At 50.0% G+C, this 25,254-nt stretch overlaps 1 protein-coding gene and 1 long non-coding RNA gene across 5 annotated transcripts; one reads left to right on the top strand and one right to left on the bottom strand.

The window, feature by feature from the left end:
* Positions 1-531: 531 nt before the first annotated feature.
* Positions 532-21,814, bottom strand: LOC128112607 (uncharacterized). Of its 3 annotated transcripts, XR_008219046.1 has the most exons (5): positions 21,160-21,814; positions 20,377-20,521; positions 13,878-13,983; positions 9,099-9,245; positions 532-927 (listed from the first exon to the last, which is right to left on the bottom strand). It is a non-coding gene; the product is annotated as an uncharacterized LOC128112607 (long non-coding RNA). The 3 variants fall into 3 exon arrangements; XR_008219045.1 differs by lacking the exon at positions 532-927 and having other exon boundaries at positions 1,871-9,245; XR_008219047.1 differs by lacking the exons at positions 532-927; positions 9,099-9,245 and adding an exon at positions 11,684-13,783.
* On the top strand, positions 13,997-24,902 carry Dusp9 (dual specificity phosphatase 9). 2 transcript variants are annotated; one of them, XM_052741685.1, is made up of 4 exons: positions 13,997-16,103; positions 21,773-22,188; positions 22,715-23,170; positions 23,461-24,902. In XM_052741685.1, the coding sequence occupies exons 2-4, from the start codon at positions 21,816-21,818 to the stop codon at positions 23,784-23,786; spliced, it is 1,155 nt and encodes a 384-aa protein (XP_052597645.1). In that variant the 5' UTR covers positions 13,997-16,103; positions 21,773-21,815; the 3' UTR covers positions 23,787-24,902. The 2 variants fall into 2 exon arrangements, with proteins under 2 accessions (XP_052597645.1, XP_052597654.1); XM_052741694.1 differs by lacking the exon at positions 13,997-16,103 and adding an exon at positions 20,998-21,234.
* The last annotated feature ends 352 nt before the right edge of the window (positions 24,903-25,254 follow it).

A 25,254-nucleotide genomic window follows, 5' to 3' on the forward strand; every position in this document is an offset into this window, starting at 1 on the left:
TTTGGGTGTAGCTCAGTGGTAGAGCATTGGCCTACCATGTACAAGGCCATGGGTTCCATCCCCAGCACTGAAAAAAAAATTCCATTAACTAAAAATAAATAGGGTCTTATTCTGATGTTGATATGAATTTCTGCTGTTGTTAAATCTAGATCTGTCTTACAGGCAGAATAAACAATTCAGTGGCCATATCTTCATGAAGTTATAGACTTTGTATCCTTCTTTTTCCTGAGTCTGGGTCTAGAACAGCCAAAGAAACAAAACTTCTTCCTCTGAACCTACCTGAGATCTTTCCCTGTTGCTGGGCATGACAACTATATTTGGTAAAATAATAATAATCTGTACAAATATCTTAAAATTTTCATTTCAACATAACAATGTATAATAAAGGGTCATTCCACCAACAGGACATAGTAATCTTTTTTTTTCATTTTTCTTTATTAAGAAATTTTCTACTCACTTCACAGACCACCCACAGATCCCCCCTCCTCCCTCCTCCCATCCCCCAGCCCTCTCTCCCAAGCCACCCCACATCCCCACATCCCTCAAATCAAGGTCTCCCATGGGGAGTCAGCAGAGCCTGGCACACTGAGCCTAGGCAGGTCCAAGCCCCTCCCCACTGCACCAAGGCTGTGCAAGGTGTCACACCACAGGCACCAGATTCCAGAAGCCTGTCCATGCACCAGGGATAGATCCTGATCCCCCTGCCTGGGTGCCCCCCAAACAGTTCGAGCCAAACAACCGTCTTCCGTATCCAGAGGGCCTAGTCCAGTCCCATGGGGGCTCCACAGCCACCAGTCCACAGTTCATGGGCTTCCACTAGTGTGGCCGGTCATCTCAGCACTTCCTCCCATCATGATCTCGACGTCCCTTGCCTGCAGAATCCCTCCTCTCTCTCATCAATTGGATTCCCGGAGCTCAGCCTGAAATCTTAAATTCATATTCACCAAACAATAAAACTGCAAAATGTCTGAAACAAAAACTGATAGAAGGTTAAAAAAAAAATCCAGGGGATGAAGAGATGGCTCAGCAGTTAAGAATACTTGCTACTCCTACAAAGGACCTAAGTTTGCTTCCCAGCACCCACTTTGGGCTGCTTACAATTACCTGTAACTCTAACTTTAAGAAATCTACTGTATTTTTCTGGCCTCTGTGGGAACTTACACTCACATGCATATACTACACACACACACACACACACACACACACACACACACACACACACACACACACACACACACACTTAAAAATAAATAAAATAGCCCGGGCAGTGGTGGTGCACACCTTTAATCCCAGCACTTGGGAGGCAGAGGCAGGGGGATCTCTGTGAGTTTGAGGCCAGCCTGGTCTACAGAGCGAGATCCACGACAGGCACCAAAACTACACAGAGAAACCCTGTCTCGAAAAACCAAAAAATAAAAAATAAAAGTAAAAAAAATAAAATATTTGAGAGGGTATTTTCTTTTGTTTGGACATGGGCTCTCACTAAGTAGCCTTGGCTGATCTGGAACTTGTTCTGTAGACGAGGCTGGCTTTGAGTTCATAGAAATCCACCAGCCTATGCCTCTTGAGTAATGGGATTAAAGACATGTGCCAGCCAGGCTTAGTGGCACACATGTTTAGTTTAATTACTGCACTTGGGAAGCTGAGACAGGCGGATCTCTGTGAGTTCAAGCCAGTCTGGTCTACATAGTGAATTCCAGGACAGCCAGAACTACATAGTGAGACCCTGTCTCAAAAAAAAAGAGGCATATGCCACCACAAATAAAATATTTTTCAAAAAGGACAGATCCATCCAGAACTGTGGATGAAGATTTCAAAGCCTCTGGCAAATTCTGTCTCTCTGTGTGTATGTGTATGTGTATGTGTGTGTGTGTGTGTGTGTGTGTGTGTGTGTGTGTGTGTGTGTGTGTGTGTCCATGCACATGTGAACATGTATTCATCACATATGTGCATGCACTCACAAAAGTGGAGGCCAGGGGACAATTTTCAAAGTTGTACCTCAGGAATTGTGTGCTTTGTTTTGTTGTTGTTGTTTGTTTGATTGATTTTTTGTTGTGTTGTTTGTTGTTGTTATTGTTGTTTTTGGTTTTTCAAGACAGGGTTTCTCTGTATAACAGCCCTGACTGTCCTGGAACTTGCTTTATAGACCAGGCTGGCCTTGAACTCATAGAGAACTGCCTGCCTCTGCCTCTCGAGTTCTGGGTGTGTGTGTGCCTGGTTTTTAAGACAGGGTATATCACTAGCCTGGAACTCAACAAGTAGGCAAGGCTAGCTGGCCAGTGAGGCCCAGGAATCCTCCTGCCTCTGCCTCCCCAGTGCTAGAATTAGAAATTCATTCCACTATGTCCAGCTTTTTAAATAGATTCTGAGAATTAAACTCAGGTCCTCAGAATTGTGAAGCAAGCACTTTACTAGCTGAGATATCTCCTCAGACCCAACCTCGGTTAAATTTTACAACAATAACTAGACAGAAAATCAGCTGAAATATAAAATAACTCAACAATACCATCAACAAGCAGAATCAAAAAAGATATTTATAGAGCACAGTACCCAATAGCAGAATGTCCATTCTTTCCAAGTGCCTATGGAATACATATCAATATAGACCATGTCCTAGGAAAATTTCAACAAACTTTTTAAAAACTGAAATCATACAGAGTGTGTTCTCCAATCACAATACAACCTAGTACTTGATAAAAGAAATGAATCTAAACACACTTCTAAACAATTTACTATTCAGACAGGGGATGTGGCTCAAAAATAAAGTGCTTGCCTAGCTTGCACAAAACCTTGGGTTTGATCCCCAGCATCATAAATAAACAACCCATGCATCAAAGAGCATGATGGCTATTCTTTGGCTGTCAACTTGACTACAGCTGGAATAAATTAAAACCCAAGCAGCTGGGTACACCTGTGAAGGATTTCTCTTAATTAAATCATTTGAAGTGGAAATACCCACCTTTAATCTGAATCTTTTGAGATGGGAAGATTTACCTTTAATCTGGGCCATACCTTCTGCTGGCAGCCTATATAAAGACATGGAAGAAGGATGCTCGCTCTCTCTCTTTTCCTGCTTGCCTTCGCTTTCGATGGCAAGTCCATTCCTTCACTGGCATTAGAGCCTATTTCTTCAGGATTCCAGCATATACTGAAGATCATCTCATCTCGCCTCATGGACTGAGCAACTGCTGGATTCTTGGACCTTCCATTGGTAGACAGCCATTGTTGGACTAGCTGGACCACCGCCTGTAAGCCGTTCTAATGTGTGTGCGTGTGTGTGTGTGTGTGTGTGTGTGTGTGTGTGTGTGTGTGTGTGTGTATACAGAGTCATTCTGTTCCTCTAGAGAACCCTGACTAATACAAAGAGGAAGTAATAAGAAAAAAAACTTTTTGGAAGAAAAATTTTAATACACTGAAATGAATGAAACTAAAGCTATAGCATGGAAAAAACTAGTTGAATGTAATGAAAGTAGTGCTTGACTCAATTAACAATATCTATCATACCTAAAACTTGAGAAATAAACACTTTAAAAGAAAATTGAAAGTGTGTATATTGCAGGGCTGGAGAGATAGCTCAACAATCAAGCGCACTATAAGGAATCTGGTTGGGTTCCCAGCACCCACATCAGGTGGGTCACAATGTTCTGTAAACTCTAGTTCCAGGAGCCAGTGGTGGTGGCACACACCTTTAATCTCAGCACTCGGGAGGCAGAGGCAGGTGGACCTCTGTGAGTCCAAGGCCAGCCTGGTCTACAGAGTAAGAGTGAGTTCCAGGACAGCCAGGACTGTTTCACTGAGAATCCCTGTCTCGAAAAAACAAAAAAGAAAAAGAAAAACAAAACAAAACAAAAACTCTAGTACCAGGGAATCTAATGACCTATGGTCTCCAAGGGCACCTGCATGAACATGGTATACAAAAATTCAAATAGGCACACAGCATATACATTTTAAAAAAGAATAATTATTTTAGTATATAAAAGCAAATTGCTCAGATATATGTATACAAAAATGTCATTATCTTTATGCTAAAAATTAATTTTAAAATTTAGGGGCCCACACCCAAGAGTATTTGAATAACACAAATTGGATTCATTTTTTGTTTGTTTGCTTTTTTTTTTTTTTTAGAAAAGAGAGAGAACATGAAGTAGAGAGGAGAGAGTGGGTCTGAGAAGAGTTGGGGAGTTGGGTGAATATGATTAAAATACATTGTATGAAATTTTCAAGGAATTAATAAAAGCATTATTTTTTTAATTGGGGCCAGGGAAATGTCTCAGCAGGTAAAAGTGTTGCCAAGCCTAATGACCTTAGTTTGATCTCTGGGACCTACATGGATGGAAAGAGAAAACTGAATTCCAAAAACTATCCTCTGACTTGCACACATATTATGGAATGTACACTCCCACATACATACATTCACAATAAATTTTGAATTGAGGAATAAAATCAGAACATATCAGGAATCTTCAGGTGTTTAGAGTTCTAAAGTTTCACTAGATCTACAATAAAGTACCAAGAGTTGAACTCAGTTCTGAATGTACCTCAGACTGATTAAATAACCCTGGTAAAGTCACTCAAATGTCCTGAATCCCAGTGTTTTCATCTAGGAAAAAATGAGAGTATTTACTTCATACAGATACTTTAGAATTAAGTGATATTACATATGAGAAAACATTTTGGAAATGATTTGCTAGAGCTGTGATAGCAAAATACCACCCACAAGGAGCCTTAAAACAACAGACATTTATTTATTTTCCCCCCAGTCCAGAGGACAGAAGTCCGAGATGTGGGTATTGACAGGACCTTCTGCCCCTGAAGGCTCAGGGGGTGATGTGTTCCTGGCCTTGGCCTGGATTCTGCTGGTTGGCCTGTGACCTTTGGTCTGCTTTGTCTTGTAGATCTTTGCTTCCATCTTCACATCTTCCTGTGTGTTTGTGTCCAAATTCCCCTCTTTTGTAACGACACTGATCTTCATGGATTAGGGGCCCACCTCCCTCCAGTCTGACCTCATCCTGCTTTATCTGCAAAGAGCTGATTTCCAAATAAAGTCACATTCCCAGGTACTGGGAGCCAGGACTTCAGCATATGAAATACAACCCGTGATAAGCTCTCTATGACTGTTATACTATAGAATTTGTGTCTCTCGCTGCTATTGTTACCACCTATTGTCAGTTTAACCTCCTTGCCCACTCCCCCTTACCTACTTGTCACTGTTCACTCCCAGCTTCCTGCCACTCTGTCCCAGTCTTCTTGTTTCTGACTTATTCTTTCCCAAAATGCACCCCAACAGTTCTGTCAGATCCCCTCAAGTTTCTTCACCTAACCCCAACTTCCCTCTCCCACAGCCTCAGTGTTCTCAATCTGGCAGCCTCCTTGCCAGTTTGCCTCAGTGGGACAAGAGGTACATTGTTGTCCCTGAGAAGGCCTGTGCACAGACATGTGTGGTCATGCTGTCACTCTCTGGCTGTAGGTCTGTGTGTCAGTCTTGTGCCCTGTTCTTTTTTTTCTGTTTTTTTTTTTCTAGACAAGAGTTTCACTGTGTAGCCCTGGCTGTCCTGGATCTCACTTGGTAGCCCAGGCTGGCCTCGAACTCACAGAGATCTACTGGCTCTGCCTCCCAAGTGCTGGGATTAAAGGCGTGTGCCACCATCACTTGGTGTTGTCCCCTGTTCTTCAGTAAAATACAGCAAGCCCAGAACACTAGACAGGCCAGCCTTGTCACAGTATCCTACCCCATATTTCCTAGGGACCACAGCTCTTGGTGCATGCTTGTGCCTCTGTCTGGTGGGATTCTGTGCAGCCACCAAGATGACCTATACCTCACAGAGATGCTTTCCCTCTTCCCAGACAACCACTCATTATGGTTTCCTCAGTAGAGAGGTCTGCAGCTAACTGGTCATGGAACATGTGGCAGAAGTGTCCCAGGGACCACCAGTGTGATAACATGGCAGCTTGTCCTCTTCCTACAGTACCTGGGAGTTGGCCAGCTGAAGAAGGAAGGGGAGGCCTGTGGCCAGCAAAGCCTTGACAAGCACACACTTGCCTCTCTTTAAGCTAGTCCCAGCCACCTGAAGTGGCCTGAGGCCTTGAAGAGATACCGGCACCAGCTGAAGGGGGTGGAAGGTGAGAACACTAGGGAGAAAGAAGCTGGGGCTGGCCTGAGATGATTGAAGCATGTCTGAAAGTATTAGATACTTTCTGGGAAGGAAAATGCCAGAAACAAAAACTGGAATTGTACTGTTGAGACCAGCAAGGGTTATGGCAGATGGTGGACAGTGGGAAAGGAGCCTGAGGGGAGCCTGGACCAGAAGAACCAAAGAAGCTGGAGCCTCCAGGATGCAAGGCAGTGCCTTCAGGCTCTGGAACAGGAGACAGGGATTTGAAGGCAACTATCAGGGCCTGGAAGAGGGGGCTGATGGGACACAGGACAGGATGGAATAGGACAGGACGGAACTTGCAGGGTAGGAATCCTTGCCTGGAGGCAGAATGAGGCCACAAGAGTGAATAAGGCAAGCAACAAGGTGCCTATTGACTGCATGGGCAGAGTTGGTAGCCTTAGGCAAATGACAACAGCTATTGAAGCCAGCTGTCCTAGGAGGCAGAGGTCCCCTGGAGGTAGGCCCCATTCTTGGGCCTCTCCATACCCTGGCAGCCTAGTTTAGGACTAAGCCTAGGGTACAGTGTGTAACTACCTTTTCCAGGAATGGTGGTGGGATGCAAAGCAACAGCTTATGGTCCCAGATCCCAGAGCCTGCCTGAAACCAGCTGTTCACTGCCCTGTCCAGCTGCACACAGCCTAAGTATAGAGCAGGGTCCCAGGCTTGCAACTCTCTTCATTCCTGGCTCTACTCACCTTGCTAGAGCCCTTCCATGATCCAGGCTGGGACAAGGTACTAGAGACAGTGATGGCCCTTTCCCAGGTTGATGAGGCTAGGGTTTTTTAAAAAAAGTGTACCCTTTCCTGGCAGAAAGGCAGACTGCATGAGGGCAGACAGAGGAATGACAGGAGGGATGGAGTGGAATAATGTTTTCTACATGCTGTTGATGTGAATTTGAGGGTCAGGGAGAGGAATTACTAAGCTAAATAGTGGCCTCACAAAACATGAGTCCACCTGGAGCTTCAGAATGTGACCTTATTTAGAATAAAGCAGAGGGACACTAAGTATCCTAGTGTATTCTGGAAACTGCAAATAAAGAGCTGGGACTGGAATGTGAGCAGGGAGGAAGTGGGAGAGGGGAGGCCAGAGGGGCACAAGAGCCAGGTCACGTAGGACCTGCAAGCTGGACTTTGTTCTCAAGGCCACAAGGGACCATTAAGGGGCCCTAAAGGGAGGAGTAGCTAAGTATCTGTCTTAAGACAATCCCTCTGGCTTTGAGATGGGAATGGGGGCTGGGAAGAAGCAATGCTGAAAACAGAACAGTGCAGACCAGGAGGGGCAGGAGTTGACAGAGCCAAAGGGATATGTGTATAGAACTTTAACGTCTGTAAGAGTATGTGAAGGCCATGGAAAGAGACATCAGGCTAGAGGTGGGAAGGAATAACCATGAACTCAATTTTTAACTAACATCTGAAGTGCTATGGGCTTCCAGGTGGTAATAGCCAGCTGGCAGTAAGAGGTATGGACAAGATACTCAGAGACACTGATGTCACAGTTGTGACCAAGGAAAGAAGCTGAGGTCATCCAGTGAGGACATGAGAAGGTATGGAATGCCTGAGAAACAGACCTGGGGCAATTGGCCAGGAGGAGGCAAAGCAAGCCAGAAACCTGGCCAGCTGGGGAAGGAAGGGAAAGGTAGGAAGCTAGGAGGGAGCATCACTGCAGCTGAGTATCAATGCAAGTGCAGCTGACATGGCCCTGCCCAAAGAGCTAGGTTGTGGGCATCTCAGCAGGTAGGATGATGTGTGGCCCTGGACACAGTGGCTGGGGAGCAATTACATCCAAACCCCAGGACTGCTGGGAACCAGAGTGAGGCAGCATTCAGAGGACTTGGTGAGGGAGGAAAGATGGTATGTGGGCACATTGACAGGAAGATAGCAGGGTGTCATGAAAAGGAGGAGGCCTGTGCTGATGGGTTGGAGGGCATAAATAAAGAGGCTGACCTAAGACAAGCAAAGGGCCCTATGCCTCTGAGTCTGAACACCAGATGTCCAGAAGGCAAAGTGTTGCAATGCTTTGTGAAATCCAGCCCTCCCCACTCCCTGTCCCTCCTGTCCACCCCTTATCAGAGCTATCTACCTCAGGGATAGAGTGTAGCATGGAGAGAGGGAGAAATAAGCCAAAACCATGTCACCAGGGCCAAACCCAGCAACAAAGGAGAGGGGAGGAGTACCCCCACCACCCAGCAGTCTGACCACAGGGGACAAGTAACAGACAGAAATGTAGGTAATGCTACCTGGCCTGGACTCTGGGGAGATGTGTGCAGGAGAAGGTATAGCACCCACAGGAGGTGCTTGGAAAACAGAAGTTGAAGTGGTGCTACTTGGTAAGCACAGATTAGGTGGCAGGATGGATCCTGGGATGCTGGGCAGGGAAGCTTTTGACAGCCAGTCAAAAAAAATGAACAGAATTTAGGTGAAGTCAAGGCTGGTGATCAGTTAGGGGGTGGAAACTAGCTGTGCAGAGAATAAAAGATGAAGCACACAGCGACAAGGGCTAGGGCAGGGAGGCAAGCTTCGCTAAGAGGAAGAGGATATTCTAAGCACAAGCCTCCCTGCTCTGAAGCCAAGCTCTGAGCACTACTCTTAACTTGTAGCCTTCAGAGCCTTTATCAGACAGCCTGGGAGTAGATGGATCTGTCACTGGGCAACAGCACATGAAGCTTGCCTCTGGGACATGTAAATTTGAGATATCTTTTGAGTGATCCAAAGAAAGCCACTCAGAATACAACTGGGCCCAGGATCTCTAAGACAGAGGCCTTAGAACGTTTGTCAGTATGAGGACATTGGTCAATGGTATGGGCAAAGAAGTGTCCTTGAGAGTGTGAGCAGAGACAATAGGCCCTACTCCATGACACTGGTGGACAAGGGTGATGTCACAAATATGGAAGACAGGATTTCCCAATGCTCCTCCTCTTACAAATATAAGTCAACAACCACTTACCAACAGACAAGACAGGTAATGACAATCCAAACTATGAAGTCAAAACCTCCAGAGGCCAAGCAAGGAGTTTCCAGAAGGTGGCCAGCCGCTCACTAGAACCTGAGCCTTTGATTGGCTTTAGTGGGCTCCTTGAGGTTCTGGCCAGGGCTGAAACATGAAAAAGACATTCAGAATGTGATTATAAATACCCTGGTATAGTAGCATATACCCTTAATCCCAGCACTGGGGAGACGGAGGCAGGAGTATCAGAAGTCCTCCTTAGCTATGTATAGAGTTTGGGGCCAACCTTGCCTACATGAGATCCTGTCTTAAGAAAAGAAAATCAGTGTTGGTGTTTCCTGCCACCAGCCCCATTAGACCTGAGAATTTTCTACATCAGACTTCAAAGGTGTGGCTTGGGGAGATGAGTGGGGGAAGTGCAAACCAAGATCCTGAAGAAACATCTTTTCAGATCAATAACCCAGGTCCCTATCCATGGCCTGCAGGCTGCCCAGCACCTAGACACCAGGAAGCAAGCGTTGGTACTAAGCCTTCCTCCGGCTAGCCTGTGTCACTCTTCTGGCCAGTCAATCCCAAACTGGCAGCAAGTTTTCCCAGGCTTGTAGCCTTAGAGCTTCTGTCCTTGATCCATTTCTTCCTCCACTGAAGCTAGAGAGAACAACTACCTTCAGGCCACACATGCCATGAGACACAGCCCTCATAGCTCTGGCTAGCTCTCCAACTATATGACCCCCAGAGCTGAGTTTTGCAAGTTGAAAGACTGGGTCACCCTCACAATCACATCCTATATTACTCACAGAAGAGGCTTCTACTACTTGAAAACCAAGTCTCAGGTCTCTCCTCCAGGTGGTAACAGCCGAGCACTCGTGGCCAGCTGAGCAGATCCCAGAGTCACCATATTCTCCCTCTTCTCTGTTAATGTAATGGCACTGGACACAACTTGGGCAGCTGCTTTAAGGAAACAGTGCTGCTGACAGTTCAACATCTGCAGGCAGGACAGTAAGGACCCCCCCCCCACCCTGCCCCAGAAGGAACTTAGTGACATCGTGGCTCCTCACCTGAGAAGGCCTGGCCCAGAGCAAAGAGCTTTGGTTGGCAGCTCTCCACACTCAGCATTTTTCAGGCAGGGGCTAGTCAACACTTGCCTTTCTGAGACTTCACTGTCCCCTGCCTCAGCCCACTGCTCAGGGCCTAGCTCCAGGACAAGTACACGTGGTATGGCATCAGCATCCTCCTTGTAGGGCTCTCTCAGGATGCCAATCAGTTACCAATGTGGGAAGTAGGTACTGAGGGGGAATAGCTGCTCACTAAATTTAGATGGAAAAATCCTCACAGAGTTGGCAGAAATATCCTGAGCCTTCCTTGTAGCAGGCAGTCCTCAACAGGAAAGTAAGGAGGGGTAGTGAGGGTGCCAGGATAGGTTCACCTACAGCCTCAGCCTGGGCCTCTGCCTGGTGGGATGACCCCACTCTCTTTCCTGTCCAGCATTTTGTCCATCTAAATTGCAGTCCCAGTTCTTTGTAGCCAGGAGCAGAGGGAAATGACTTCTTCTCTGCCCTGGTAGCTGTATGGGTCCTTGCTGGATGTACTGGGACCTCAGGCCACTCAGGTCCAAGTCTGTGGGAAAGAGTGACCCTAGTCCCCAAGTTCAGAGGTCACTTCCCACTTTACAGGCTGAGACTCAACTGATGGAGCCTGTCAATTTGGCTTTGGCTCCTTGATTGAAAGTAATAGAACTAACTCCATCACTTCTTTCTGTGCTCCAGGAGCATCTAGGAGCACTAAATGAAAGCATGAGCACCCTGTCACTACCAGCCAATGTCACTGCTTGCCCTCATGGTCAGCATGACTTGAATAAGACCTTCACACAGTCCCCCGAGCTGCTTATTACCCAAAAGGCCTGTGGAGGATGACTTCCTACATATAAGGAGACTCCTCCTAACATTTCTGAGCTTCAAGATAGAAAGCAGTAACACTTAAAAAGGCAATCAGGCTAGAGAATCAGGACAAAGTGGCAGGCCTTACCATGTCTTCCTCCTGGAAGCCACTTAGCTTAGCCAGCATTGAATCTTTGCTTAGAAGGTCATTTCTGGTACCTGAAAACCAGACTCTGCCCCAAGATATGCCACAGCTCATCCCAAGGACTTGAGAAAGTCTCAGACTGAGCAGGACAGGCGCATCTAAGGCTCAGTCAGCCTGGGAATCTAGGGACAAAAAGCCAATGGAGCCCTGGACTCTGCAGTTCTGGGGAAGAGGGATAGCTGGAGAAGAAGGTCACCAGAGGAACCAACAGACAAGACAGTTGGTGGTCTCAATGCTGCATAGGGCCCCCACAGCCTCTCCAGAAGTGCTCCTCCCCCTCCCACTGACATCTTAGCCAGGAAAGGTTGCAAGGAGCCCTGATCTGGGTTGTCCACGGCTGCCTGCTTCACATATTATTTTGTTTGTTTGTTTCTTTCTTTCTTTCTTTTTGTTTTTTTGGTGGTGGTGGTGGTGGTGGTTTTTTTTTTTTTTTTTTTTTTGGTTTTTTTTTTTTTTTTTTTTTTTTTGGTTTTTTTTTTTTTTTTTTTTTGGTTTTTCGAGACAGGGTTTCTCTGGGGAGCCCTGGCTGTCCTGGAACTCACTCTGTAGACCAGGCTGGCCTGGCATGGCACATTCCTGGCCAGGGGTGGGAGAGCCATCTAGAGATGCAGCCAGAAAGGACACTCACAGAGGCCTTTCTCCTGGCCCAGGAAGAAAGCAATGGTAGGAGATGTCAAAAGCAGGCAAGCTGGCATCTGTCTGTGCAGCCCAGTCCTTCCACCCTTAGTAGCTCACCACGTTCCTGGTCTTCTTCAGTCTTCGACACCCCTTGGATAAGCCTGAAAATCATTGACTTGCCTGATCTTTCCTTCTGCATAAAAATCACTGCTCTATCCACCCTCACCTCCCTATGCCTGTCCAGCTAGTAGGTGTGAACAGCTGGCTCTCTCCTGGTAAAAGGATTATATTATCTGTAATGTAGATACAGACGTACACGATGCTTCTCTTGAGGACAACACAAGGGGTGGGAGCCCAGCAACTGTCAGAGGAGGGTTTATAACCACGTTATTGGACCTGGCTTTGGAAGTCCTGCCCCCAGAAATCAATCATCCTGCAGACTGACTCTATCTCATGTAGCATGAATCTTAAGATTCCTGCTACAATCCCACCCTCTCCCTCCTCTTCTCTCACCTTCCTCCTGTCCATGCTTGGAACTTGTACCCCTGGGGCCCTAGGGCTCCACTGCCTGATTGGCCTGCTTTTGACCTCATCTGCAAGAGCAGCTTAGGGCACTGCCACCATGGGCCATTTTGTTTAACACATCTGGGTATGGCCCTGAAGGAAGCCACCAGGCTCAGGAGCTTCTTCTAAATGGGTCTATAATTTGCTTCTGAAAGCATGGTACATGGTAGCAAGATACATCTAGAAGACACTAGCTGAAGCACTGTTGATCAAGGATGGGGGCCAAGGACAGGGTTGGGCTAAGCACAGAGCTAAGCCTGCTTACTCATAGATGGTACCATGGCAGTCTGAGGTACCTGTGATAGCAGATGGCTTCAGCCACAGGCATTCTTCTCTGTATGATTCAATGGTTGCCCAAAAATAAAGTTGCAGATGTGTAAGTGTGTATGTGCATGCTCATGTGCATACAAACAATGCCCCCAAATGTGAACAAGGTTTCCATGTAAGAAGCTTTCAGCCTGGGCACACACTCAGAGCACAATGCCATGGGGCACAGAAGGTGCTGTGGAGAGCTGGGAAGGGGCAGAGCTCCAAGGCAGACAAGAGCCTTCCTCTCTTCCCGGCACCAGGGCTGAGGCTTCAGCAGGCATTATTTTCCCATGTCTCTCCTACAGTTCCACTTACTTGGACAGTTGCCAGAATTGGAACCAAAAAAAAGTGTACCTTAACAGTTACAGGTGATCTTACTCAAAAGACTACTACATCATGGAGTAGCAGAGCTGACCCAGATATGGGTGACACTGCCAGGCTGAAGATGTCTCCACCCCAAGAAAGAAAGCCTGTCATCCTAACTCCTCCACTTTGCCTGAGTCTGGAAGTTTCTGGGGCTATTTTCAGTCTTGGGGAAGCAGCTGAGAGATTCAAGACAGCATGGGGTCTGGAAATGCAATGAGATGACCTCCTCTCAAAGGCTGTCCACAAGGAATGGAAAAGAAAGGAAAGGTGTGACATGCTTGTGGCCCTGTGCTAGTGCTGAGTGCCTTGGTCTTTTGGGAAGCAAAGGGACTGGCTAGAATGAGCTCAGAGGAGGTGGCATAGAGAGGGCAAGGGATAGAGCTGAAAAATCATCTTATCCTGAGGTTTGTCAGGAACCACCAAGACCTAAGCATGTAATCCTAGCTGCTGCAGAGACGGAGGCCAGCTGTGTCCCCATTTCAGCAATGGAAACCTGTACTCAAGTCTTTGTCGAAAAAGTTTTATATTTTATTCCCCAACCTCAACAGAGCACAGGCTGGGCCCTTCTAGTCAAGTAAAGTCCCTAGAGATAAGGAAGAGACACTATTTCCAGAAGCCAAGCAGGCCTGAGCCTTTCAGTTTCCCAGGCATCTTCAGATCAGCCTGGCCCTTGGCTTTCTTGCAGCAAAGAGTGGCTCTTGTTGCCTGGAGAGCAGTGACCACTGTAGGAGGCCTGGGTGGGTGCTCTGCAAGGATAGGGCAGCAAAATCAATGCAGACATACCTCCCCCAGACTCTCAGCTCTGAGTCTGAAGTGCAGATGCATGGGGGTTTTACAAACCTGTCTAGAAACACATCTGAGTCAGTTCATCAGATCACATGCAAAGCTGCTCCATGTCCTCTGCCGACAGGGGCTCTCCTCATCTTTCTTGCCCCTGTGTATTTTTCTGTGTTGACAGACAAAAGAGAAGAGTCCCTTATGGTGAGAGCACAGCTTTCAGCTTCTTACTGTTTTGTTTTGCGTTGGGGGGTTGCTTTTTGTTTTTGTTTTGTTTTATGTTGAGACAGGGTTTGTCTGTGTAGCCCTGACTGTCCTGGAACTCACTCTGTAGACTAGGCTGGCCTCGAACTCACAGAGATCTGCCTGCCTGTGCGTCCCAAGTGCTGGTATTAAAGGTATGTTCTTTTAGTTTCTAAAGAAAGGTCCCACCTGGTCTACATAGTGAGTTCCAGGACAGCCAGGACTGTTTCACAGAGAAACCCTGTCTCAAACCCCACCCCCCATCCCCAAAAAAGGGCCCATAACCTTAGAATAAGGCACAATTGGAACTGCCAAAGAGACTGGGTCCAGAAGAAGGGAGGAGCCAAAGGCTGGCCTGTGTGCCACCATTTTGGCAGTTGCAAGATCCAGTCCTGAGCCCATTGGCTAGTGCTGAAAGGCAAGAGCCCAGAGTGGAGTGAGTCTACAGAGCAAGCTGACAGCCCCTCTGGTGCCCCTTCCTGGCAAGGAGAGGTTGATAATGCTGGCCTCTGCCTAGAAGAGGATGACCTTTTGCTGAAGCTGAGGTGAAGAGGGACATCCAGGGCCCAAGAGCATGGTAGTCGTGCCAGGCTGCAGAATCCACACTCCCCCCTGGCTCACACATCAGTGTCTGATATTGCTGTAAAACTCACCTGGAGATCACAGGATATTGCTTCCCTTCCCAAATGTACAGACCAAGAAACAAAATCCCAGAGACAGGACAGAGACTTGGTTACTGGAGGCCAAGCTGTCACCTTCCTTCTGCAGGGGTAAATGACTCAGGGGAATCTGCACTGCTGCAGACACAAGCTGACAGCCCAGCAGCCAGGCCTCCCTTGGCTGCCCCCCATCCATGGAGCTGCTGGCATACCAGTCTGCCTGGCCTCACTGGATTCTGCTCCTCACAAGCAAAGAAGCCAGCCCTTAGCAGTGCCTGACCAAAGACTGGTTCTCAGCATCTCCCCAGTGTAAAATTTCCTGAGCCCCAGATCACCCATGACTCACTTGGGAGCCCTGGAAAGAACAGGCCCTTCCTCTGAGTCTTTCTCCCTCAAAGCTAGAATTGAGACCTAGAACCAGCTGGTATCCTGTATAACTGTTCACCTGAGACTCTGGACTTCTGACTCAGTAACTTGACCCCCTTCCAACCATTGCCTCAGTTGACCTAGCTGTAGCATGGGAACAGTCTCCCTTGACTTCCACAGAACTGATGTGAGGATAATATAAAATACTGGATGGGAATGCTTGGGACCTGTGATGCAAAGGAAAGTAAATGGGACCCGCAGGCTCCCAGCCCCTCCTTCAGTGTCCTAGCTCCACCCTTACCAGGCACTGAGGTTCATATCTTATTCCTATTAAACAAAATATAACTCATGAGAATGAGAGAAGACAGTGATGGGGGACTTGCAGCACTGTCAGTCAGACCTTACACCCTCTGTTGTGAAGACTGGAGGTGGCCCTGGAGGCCAAGCCATATGCCCTGTCCCTGATGGGCCCCTTCACTTCAGCGGGAAGCAGGTACACCAATGTAGACTGCTATGCAACTGCTACCCAGCCCAAACACAAATGAAGTCAAACCTCCCACATACTCTGGGGCTCAAGCTCGGGATAACGGAATAAGCAACAGTGCTTTGGGGGTACATGGGACTACAGGGCGCACCAATCAAGCAGAAATCCAGGAGGGCAGGGGCTTGCAGGTGGGTGGAAGGCGGGTGGGTTGTGGGAGACAGAGAGAAGCTGGGCAGGCCTCGGCCCCTCCCCAATCCTTCCCAGCGCGCCGCTGGCGACATTGCCCCTCCTGGGCAGGGGGCGGAGAAGACCGCCACAGGAGGGGAGGAGGCGGCCGCGCGGAGGCGGTAGTGGAGGAGGGATTTGGAGTTTCCCTCCGCAGCGGTGGTAGCGGCGGCGGCCCCTAAGCTCTAGGAGAGGCCGCAGCCCGGAGGTCTGGTGGCATTTGCTGGTGGCAGTAGCGCTTCTCACTGCCGAGCTACGGAAACTTCCTGGCCGCGACGCACAGAGCCAGGGATCAATCTGAGACTAGCAGAGGTGAGCAGAACACGCGGAGCCCCACCCCACCCCCACACCTCCTGGCTGCCTACCCCCAAGTGTGTTCCTCCACCTTGGACCCCCAAAGTCCTACCAAACACATCCCAAAGGCCCCGAGGCATGCCGGGGAACAAGAATCTACAAGACCCATTAGGTCCTATCACTACACACCCCTGCCACCCTGCCCGCACACCTTCCATGTACCCTGTCATTTCCACCGGCTGCACAGTCGTGAGAGCACAGGTTCCTGTACTGCACATACCAGCAGCCCCCTGCCTCACTACTCACCACTATCCCCAACTCATACCAACACCATCCCAGACCCTGCCACGCCCCAGTACACCCAGGTGCTGACACAGTGCCAACACATCCTGCGATGTCTGCACTAACATAGCGCTCTCTCTCTCTCTCTCTCTCTCTCTCTCTCTCTCTCTCTCTCTCTCTCTCTCTCTCTCTCTCTCTCTCTCTCTCTCTCTCTCTCTTACACACACACACACACACAAAAAAAAAAAAAAAACCCTATGCCCCTACCATCACAAACTTCCCATATGCCCATTACAGACACCTACCCATGTCACCACAGTCCAGAGACACTGTTATCCACCCACTATAACACAAATGCACACCCCAGCAGCCGATACTCCCTATTCCCCAGGCAGACACCTACAGCATCCCCACCACCCTAACATACAGGAACACCTGCTAGATTGCTAGATCTTCAGCATCCTGCCCTGCCCCCATCGCAAATAGCCCTGAACACCCCCCTACATGTCTCTGAGTCCCTCCCACCACTACCCCCAACACCTGGCACACAGGCTCTAAAGGCTGCAGCATTTGGTGACATCCCTGCCAGGCAGTGGCTCACTAGCTTGGGACACCCCTCCAGATGCCTCCTTAAAAGACCTTGAGATTCCCCAGGGACTGACTTGACTTCTTCTCTAAGAGATAAAGACGGCAATTGAGGCCCAAGGTATGGTACTTAGATGTGGAGGCAAGGGACTTCGGGGGGGGGGGGAGGGGGGGCAGGAGTGGGGGTGGAAGGACAGGAGAGGCAGGCACTGAAATGGAGGAGGCCCTGGGACCAAAAGGGTCCTGCGCATAGTGGGTTGCTTCCTTAAGGATTGAAGTCTGCATGCACTGTTTGTGTCCCAGACTGCGTGTATACTGTGAGGAGTGCTGTGTGTGCACGTGTGTTTGTGCGTGTCTGGGAGGAGTGTGCTCCGTAGAAGGAAAAAGCATGAGCAGCACCCTACTGGGCTCCCCCAGGCAACAATTGGTTTCATTCATTCATGCCTTCTTTGTTAACAAGCATTTCTTCTGCGAGCGACCAGCTTGTGTCCCAGGCCCTCACTGGGGGGCTGGGGCCAGCTTGGGACGAGGCACACACCAGTTCCTGCCTTGGAGGAACTCCCAGTCCGGCGAGGAGCCTGACCAGGAAAAGCATAAAGCCATTCACAGTAGAAAGTGGGTTTTCTGGAAAAGACACTGGATTTGGTAGAATCACTGTCTCTGGGAGTTTCGCTCCTGGCCATGTGACCCAGCCCTGACAGCTGAAATCCTACCACTAGGCCAGGCGGGAATCCTGCATTTTGCTGGGGGCAGTGCCGATCTCGGCGTCTTAGGGGACCTGAGAGAGCCCGTGGCAGGCGCTGGGCCTGTTGAGGGGCGTTGGCCCGGCCAGTCAGAGGGCTCTGGGGCGCCTAGCGAGGGCGGCTGTGGGCTCAGTGCTTACCCTGCAGCGAGTCGTGCGAGTGTCTCCTGACTCTACCCGCCTAAGGGGGCCAGATGAGGCCCCCAGTGCGGCGGCCTCCCCCAACCCTGGAGGCTTCGAGAAGCAGGCGAGGGGTGGGGCCAGCGTGCAAGCAGACACTGCCGGGACCTGAGTGGGGGCTGGGGGTGGGGGGATGACTGCACCGAACCCTGCAGTGCGGGGGTGGCAACAGGTTCCCATTTGTCCTGTTTGCTAGCACTGAGGGTGCAGCAGGCGTCGTGCACTGAGCACTGACTTTGGGGACTGAGTGTCCTTCATCTCTATCTCAGGATAAGGTTGGGGCCTTGCCAGCAGGGTCCTGGAACAAGGTGTAGGGGAAGTACTCTCCAGGTGTGCACCCGAGTAGGACTGATTGTAGATGCCTAGGATTCCCTTTCCTTCACCATTGCAGGGTGCCTTCCTCCCATGCTCATCCTCAGGACAGTTCCTATCACTTCTTCCAGAAAGCCTACTCCAGAGAGTACACCTAGACTTCTGAGAGTACCAATATTTTCCTCTGGTTAAAGATCCTCCCTCCAAGCACACTGAGCCTCCAGGACTGGGAGGGTGGGATATGTCTCTCCAGCAGTCTGCATCCATGGCCCCATGACACCACTACCCCATCCACAACATAATCAAGCCCCAGCCAGCCCTACTTACAAGTGTGATACGTTGCAGAACTTCTGTGTTGCCTTCAACCTCTGCCCTACCCCCAAGGTCTTACCTGCAAGTACATTAGGGATATGGAGGAAAGAGCTAGTCTGAATACCCATGACCAGGCAGCACCAGATGCTCACTTCTGACACTGTGGAAGTAGTACATAAGGGAGGAGAAGGTAGAACATTGAGAAAAAAATAAATGAGCCATTCCACAGTGCTGCCTCTTTGAAGCCGCTGGGAGATAGAGAAGGAAGCATCTCTTCTTGACTCTGGCTCATGAAAAGAGTCTTTTCAATAGGCATAGATGGTCTGCAGTGGTGCTAAATGTTGCTCTTTCAGGAGACTTTGCGTTTTTCACTCCTGAGAAAAATGCTTTGCAGTACCCATTCTGTGTGCACCAGTCTGCTTTATTGTCTGGTTCCTTAAGCTGGAGCCCCAGAAGTAACTCATAAGTGTGGGTTTTTCCTGTCTGATTCTTTTGTTGTTGTTGTTGTTTGGGGTTTTCATTGTTTTTTGTTGTTATTGTTTTGTTTTCTGAGAGGCAGTTTGAGATAGGGTTTCTCTGAGTAGAGCCTGGAACTAGCTCTGTAGACCAGGCTGTCCTCAAACTCACAGAGATTCAAGCATCTCTGTCTCCTGAGTGGTGAGATAGAGGTGTGCAACACCACCCCTGTCCAGCTTTCTTGTCTGGTTCTTTTCTTCTTCTTCTTCTTCTTCTTCTTCTTCTTCTTCTTCTTCTTCTTCTTCTTCTTCTTCTTCTTCTTCTCCTCCTCCTCCTCCTCCTCCTCCTCCTCCTCCTCCTCCTTCTCCTTCTTCTCCTCCTTCTCCTCCTTCTTCTTCTTCTTCTCCTTCTTCTTCTCCTTCTTCTTCTCCTTCTTCTTCTCCTTCTTCTTCTCCTTCTTCTTCTCCTTCTTCTTCTCCTTCTTCTCCTTCTTCTCCTTCTTCTTCTTCTTCTTCTTGTTTTTCCATACAGGGTTTCTCTGTAACAGTTCTGGCTGTCCTGGAACTTGCTCTGTAGACCAGGCTGGCCTTGAACTCACAGAAATCCACTTGCCTCTGTCTCCTGAGTGCTGGAACTAAAGGTGTGCGCCACCACCACCCTGCTCTTGTCTGGTTCTTGTTGTATATTTGTTACACTCATTTCCAAAAGGGTGCTACCAAAACAAAATCCCCCCTAGGATGAGAACAGCACACTTGTTTCACAGCAACCTTGCTAACACTGAGTGTTCTCATTTTGAGAACATTCTACTAATGTAGTAACTGGGATGCGTTTCCTTATTTTTTTTTTTTTTGAATTGGCTTTCCTCCCATGCCTGAGCTTCAACCTTTCCCCAAATATTCTTACCCCATCACATTCCTTCCTTCAGGCAGAGTATGCAGTCCTTGAGTTCCTTACCCATTTATCTACGGGGTCTTAACCCTTTGATTATTTTGTGCGAGCTTTATCTTATCTGTTGTGTGTTTTCCTTTAACACTGTTATTTGCTTTTCTTGGGCTTTTAGCAGAGAAAGAACACATGGCCAGATGGGGCTTTTTTAGAATCCTCCCCCTACCTCTCCTTTCATTGTCAGCACTTATCACCCAGATATCTCTATATTTCATTCAGTATCTTATTGTTGGTGTGTCCTGCTGGACTGGAAGACCCAGGAAAGGAGAGCCTCTGTGTGTCTTTACTGTTCATCACCTATCTGGTGGGCTGGTTGGAAGCCACCAGCTTTTGTGAACTGAATGGTGCTCTGGCATGGGGCAGGGTAGAGAACAAGCTGAAGTTTTAGAAACTGGGACAGTGACTTTTGTAGCCGTGGCCTGTGCAAAAGACAGAAGGAGCATGGGAATGGTGACATATTGCAGTAAAATGACTTACCTCCATGTGGATCCATCCAGGGGTTTATGGGAAGAAGGCCACGAGGAGGAGCCAGGGATGGCTTTTAGAATTCATCATGTGGTAAGAGCACAGTGCACCAGTTTAGAGTTGGATGCTCAGAATTCCTGGGTACCTTTAGCCAGGCCTGTACAAATGAAGCCCAGATGGGAATAGGGAACCCAGGAGCTGCCTTGTGCCTTCAGTATTTCAGTGGCATTTCACAGTAGCCCAAATTGGATGGCTCTGATTAGCCCATTATACAGATGGGGGCCATCTAGTTCCAAACAAGGGCTGATAGTTCAGGGTTATTGAGTTATTTGAGGCAGTTTCTGGTTCTGGGGCCCTGGGCTTTTGTCCCCACCCCTCTTCCTGCCTCCAGGGACCAGACTGGCGCCGAGCAGGGGCAACAGCAACTGGTCCCCTGCTGGGCCCCCGACCTGCCCTTGGCCTCTGCCCCGACCCCTTCCCGCCTGGGTGGGAGCCCTAGCTCAGCCTGCTGCTGGCAACTCCTACCCGGCTGTTCGCTTGCACTGGTTGGCTGGCCGGCCCCTGAGCCCGCCCTGCTGCCCCACCGCCCCGCCCCACCCCGCCCCACCCCGCCCCTCTGAGCTGCTACTAAGTTGGTCCGAAGGCAGAGGCTTCCAAGGTGGAAGCTGGATCCGGCTGCCAGGAAGCGGCCAGCGCACGAGTGGCGCGAGGCTTGGCTTCCACGTGCGAGCCTGCTCCGCCACCCCGCCCTCTCCGAACTCCCGAGCCTGGGGACTCCCTCTCCAGGGACGATACCTGCGCCCTGCCGTGGCACTAGCTGTGGCCAGGACGTCCACGCGCGCGGCCGCCTGCCTCTGGATCTCGCTCCAGGTCTCTCCTTTTGTTCTCTCCTAGGGTGGGGAGGAGTGGGACCGAGTCAGCTCTTACAAGACTCGCCTAGGCCCATCACCTCGGTGACCCTCTTGTTCTCTGGGTCTTTCTGGACATAGAGGCGATCCAGGCCTTGAACCCAATTTCTCCACACATCCAAAGTCGAACTTGGGGAGTGATGGAGATCAGGGCAAGTGAGAAAGTCATAAAAGGGGTGTGAAGGAACTGTCTTTAGTCCTCCTAGAACCCCAGAAAAAGCCTTCTTTCAAGAGGCCGCTAGACACCCAGCTTTCTAAGAGAGGCAGGGAGCAGCACCCCATTGGCGGCAGCCTCCGGTGTTTTTCCTCGGGCGCCTTCCTTGGTCTCCTCTCTGTGGGTGGAGCGCAAAGAGAGAATCAGGCGGTGGAGGAATGTTCCTGCAGGGACACTCGGCGCCTGCCCTCAGGACAGGGGCTGACTTCCCGTCTCAGTAGCCTGGTCCACACTACCTAAGTAGAGATAAACCTGCCCTCACTCTGCGCCCTACGTCTCTCAACAGCACCCGCTGCCAGACGTGCAGAAGTGCAGAACACTGCGCACCCATGGAGAGTCTGGGTCGTTCATGCCTGTGGCTGCGCCAGGAGCTGTCGCCCCCGCAGCCACAGCTTCTACTGCTGGACTGCCGCAGCCAGGAGCTGTACGAGTCAGCGCGCATCTGCGGGGCTTTGAGCGTGGCCCTGCCCGCCCTAATGCTGCGCCGCCTCCGTAGAGGGAGCCTGTCCGTGCGCTCGCTCTTGCCTGGGCCACCGCTGCAGCCTCCCCCACCCGCTCCTGTGCTTCTGTACGACCAGGGTAGTGGCCGATGCCGCCCTGAAGAGGCAGAGGCCGAAGCCCAAGAGTGGGAGGCTGACTCGGTGCTGGGCATTCTGCTCCAGAAGCTGCGAGAAGAAGGCTACCTGGCCTACTACCTACAGGGTAGGTGAGGGGCAGTGGGCTGAGGGAGGGCACAGGCCGCCTGTAGTTACCTCAGGTCGGGTGAAGGTCCTGCCTTGCAAGGGGATTTCATAGTTAGTTTATCCTTGGGCAAACTCCATCTTATTTTGTCTAAATGTAGGTAAGACTCCCTCCTGCCAGACAGCTTTTGGGAAGGCAGACCTGAGCATGACCTTGGGCAAGTCCTTCATCCCTCCAAGCCCATTTATAAGTCTGGGAAATGGGGAGAATTGGTTCACAGGATTCCCTAGGGCAACAGCTGCAGTGGCACTTACCATCCAGAGAAACAGCCACAAGTGCTGAGTGAGGATGGATGGGTGTCCACAGCACACACCACAAGTGGCGCTCCAGTATAGATGAAACTGCTGGCTTGTGTATTCCCTTTGGCAATATCTGCAACCCACCTGGGTTGTGTAGGGCCAGCTGCCTAGCCCCAGCCAGGGATTCTTGGCTGCCCAGGTGGCTATAAAAGCAAGACACACCCCACCCTTTGCTTCTTTCCTGACAGGTGGTTTCAGCAAATTCCAGGCCGAGTGTCCTCATCTTTGTGAAACCAGCTTCAGTGGTCATGCTGGCTCAAGCCTGGCCCCAGTGCCTAGCTCAGTGCCTGTGGTGGGGCTAGGTAACCTGTGCTTGGGCTCTGATATCTCCGATGCAGAGTCTGAGGCTGATCGCGACTCCATGAGCTATGGCCTAGATTCGGAGAGCACCACGTCCCCTCCAACTGGGCTGCTACCACCCTTCCCAGTTCAGATCCTGCCCAATCTCTACCTAGGCAGTGCCCGAGATTCAGCCAACTTGGAGAGCCTGGCTAAACTTGGCATCCGCTATATCCTCAATGTCACCCCCAATCTCCCTAACCTTTTTGAGAAGAATGGTGACTTCCACTACAAGCAGATCCCCATCTCTGACCACTGGAGCCAGAATCTGTCCCAGTTCTTTCCGGAGGCCATTGCATTCATTGGTGAGTCCTCCCTATCCTCCCTGTCTTCTCTCTCCACCTGACTCACCCACCAGACTGCTCCTTACCCTCTCCTGTAAGGGAATTCTTGCCCAGCTTAGCTACCATTCCCAGAGCCCACAAGACACTTGGGGAGGTGGGGGTAGAGCTCAGGTCAGCTGCCAGTGAAACCTCCCAGATATGGGCAAAGTGGGGTGGGAAGACTGTGATAGTACCCCCCAAAATTCACTTGGATTTGGCCTCACTCACGCTGACCTTTGACTGGGGGGATGTTTCTGTACTGCTCTACCTAGATGAGGCCTTGTCCCAGAACTGTGGGGTGCTCGTCCATTGCCTGGCAGGGGTCAGCCGCTCTGTCACTGTCACCGTGGCCTACCTCATGCAGAAGCTCCACCTCTCACTCAACGATGCCTACGACTTGGTCAAGCGGAAGAAGTCTAACATCTCGCCCAACTTCAACTTCATGGGGCAGCTGCTAGACTTTGAGCGCAGCCTGCGCCTGGAGGAGAGGCGCTCTGGGGGGCAGGGCAGTGGGGGACCAGAGTCCACTGTCTCAGACCCACCTTCTTTCTTTACTACGCCTACCAGCGATGGGGTCTTTGAGCTGGACCCCACATAAAACCATGTGGGGCTCCTGGGCTGGTCCCTACCCATGACCCCATGTATTAGCAGGGATGGGATACAGCCATAAGTGGGGAGGGGGAGGGGGAGGGGAAGCTCAATACCTCACTCGGGGGTGATGGAGCAAGGCAGGAACAGAGCAGAGACCTGCCCTACCCCGTATTCTATTACATGTGCCTATGGGTGGGCCCGTGCCTACAGGCCTGACCCGCACCGCTTTAGGGCAGGACCATGCTCCAGAACCTGCCTCTTCTGCGACTGTTACTTTATTCTTTTAGGGTGGGAGTGGGGCTTCCTATCCAAGAGATCATTCCAGATTGCTGCCTGCTGCCTGGGCTCTGTCCCTTCTTGCTGTTTCCTCTTCAGGAAGAGTGAATCACACTTTGCCACAGGGATCTACTCATAGTTCCTTCCCTGTCCCCAAATGGCTACCTGTGGTAAAAGACCTCACAACTCTCACTGGTGTAGTCTCCTTCCTGCCTCTCTGACTAGGACTTAGACCTCTTGGGGCTCCGGGGTGTGGACTCGGAGACGCAATGGCTGCTCTCGGCATCCACAGGGACAGCCTCTCTGGGTGGCTTTTTGCTGGGCAGTGTCTCATGGGAGGGCAAGGGCCTGGGAGCCAATAGGCAGAATCCCAGCCACACATCTGGTGCCCTGACTGTTTCTTTCCTCCTCCCCCAGATGTCTTGACAGGATCACTGAGACTCTTTGTGACTGAGGGTGGTCAAACTGCCACCGGAGGAGATGGGGTCTCAGAGTGAGAGCTGAGGGGGAGGGAGAGAAGGATGAAGGCCTCAATTTTGCTGCTGTGTGTCTCACACAGCCAGTGTTGGTTTGGGGGGCAGGGAAAGGGCTAAGCTGCAGATACACACATGGTCATTCATTGCAGCCCACACGCCTTTGTAAACACTGTGTATGTATGTGTGTGAGTGTTCACACATGCACACTAGCCTACTCACACATTCAGCCTGGGGCTGGCAATACCTGTGGCAGCAGGACCATCTTGTCTTTGGACCTGGAGAAGGTTGTGCTTATTTGTTTTTGTAATCCACTTCATAATTGCTTTCTTTAATTGTTCCTCCTGAATAAACAGTTTATTTAAGATACTGAACAGTGCTGCTTCTTGGGCTCCTTGGGGAAGGGAGGGAGAGGAAAGGGAAATGTGCCCTTCACCCATCATCATTTCCCATCTGTGTACACTGCCTGTTGGCTACCTGGTCACTCAAACCCATTTGAACTCCTATTACAGCACACACTTCAGGGAGTGGGGTACAATAAGCCAAACATGAAGAAGCTGCATGTTTGGAGGGGAATGAGATGCAATGTGTGGGCCAGTCCCACAATTAGAGAAGGGAATCAAATATCCCAAATCAGTAATGAAGTTGCAGTGAGCTCCAAGCCCTGAGGAAGAGTGGGCTGTCTATTATGCTGAGGGTGACCAGGACTTCAACAGGGAAAGGACA

The sequence above is a fragment of the Peromyscus californicus genome, unplaced genomic scaffold (assembly GCF_007827085.1).
Source record: "Peromyscus californicus insignis strain IS unplaced genomic scaffold, ASM782708v3 Scaffold_10__1_contigs__length_136768540, whole genome shotgun sequence".
Taxonomy (NCBI): domain Eukaryota; kingdom Metazoa; phylum Chordata; class Mammalia; order Rodentia; family Cricetidae; genus Peromyscus; species Peromyscus californicus.

What these genes read in the sequence shown, in the direction of transcription:
- Dusp9 (XM_052741685.1), top strand. Translation starts at nt 21,816, where the DNA reads ATGGAGAGTCTGGGTCGTTCATGCCTGTGGCTGCGCCAGGAGCTGTCG. An exon ending in CCTGGCCTACTACCTACAGG is followed by an intron (nt 22,189 to 22,714) that starts GTAGGTGAGGGG and finishes CTTTCCTGACAG; the next exon opens with GTGGTTTCAGCAAATTCCAG. An exon ending in GGAGGCCATTGCATTCATTG is followed by an intron (nt 23,171 to 23,460) that starts GTGAGTCCTCCC and finishes TGCTCTACCTAG; the next exon opens with ATGAGGCCTTGTCCCAGAAC.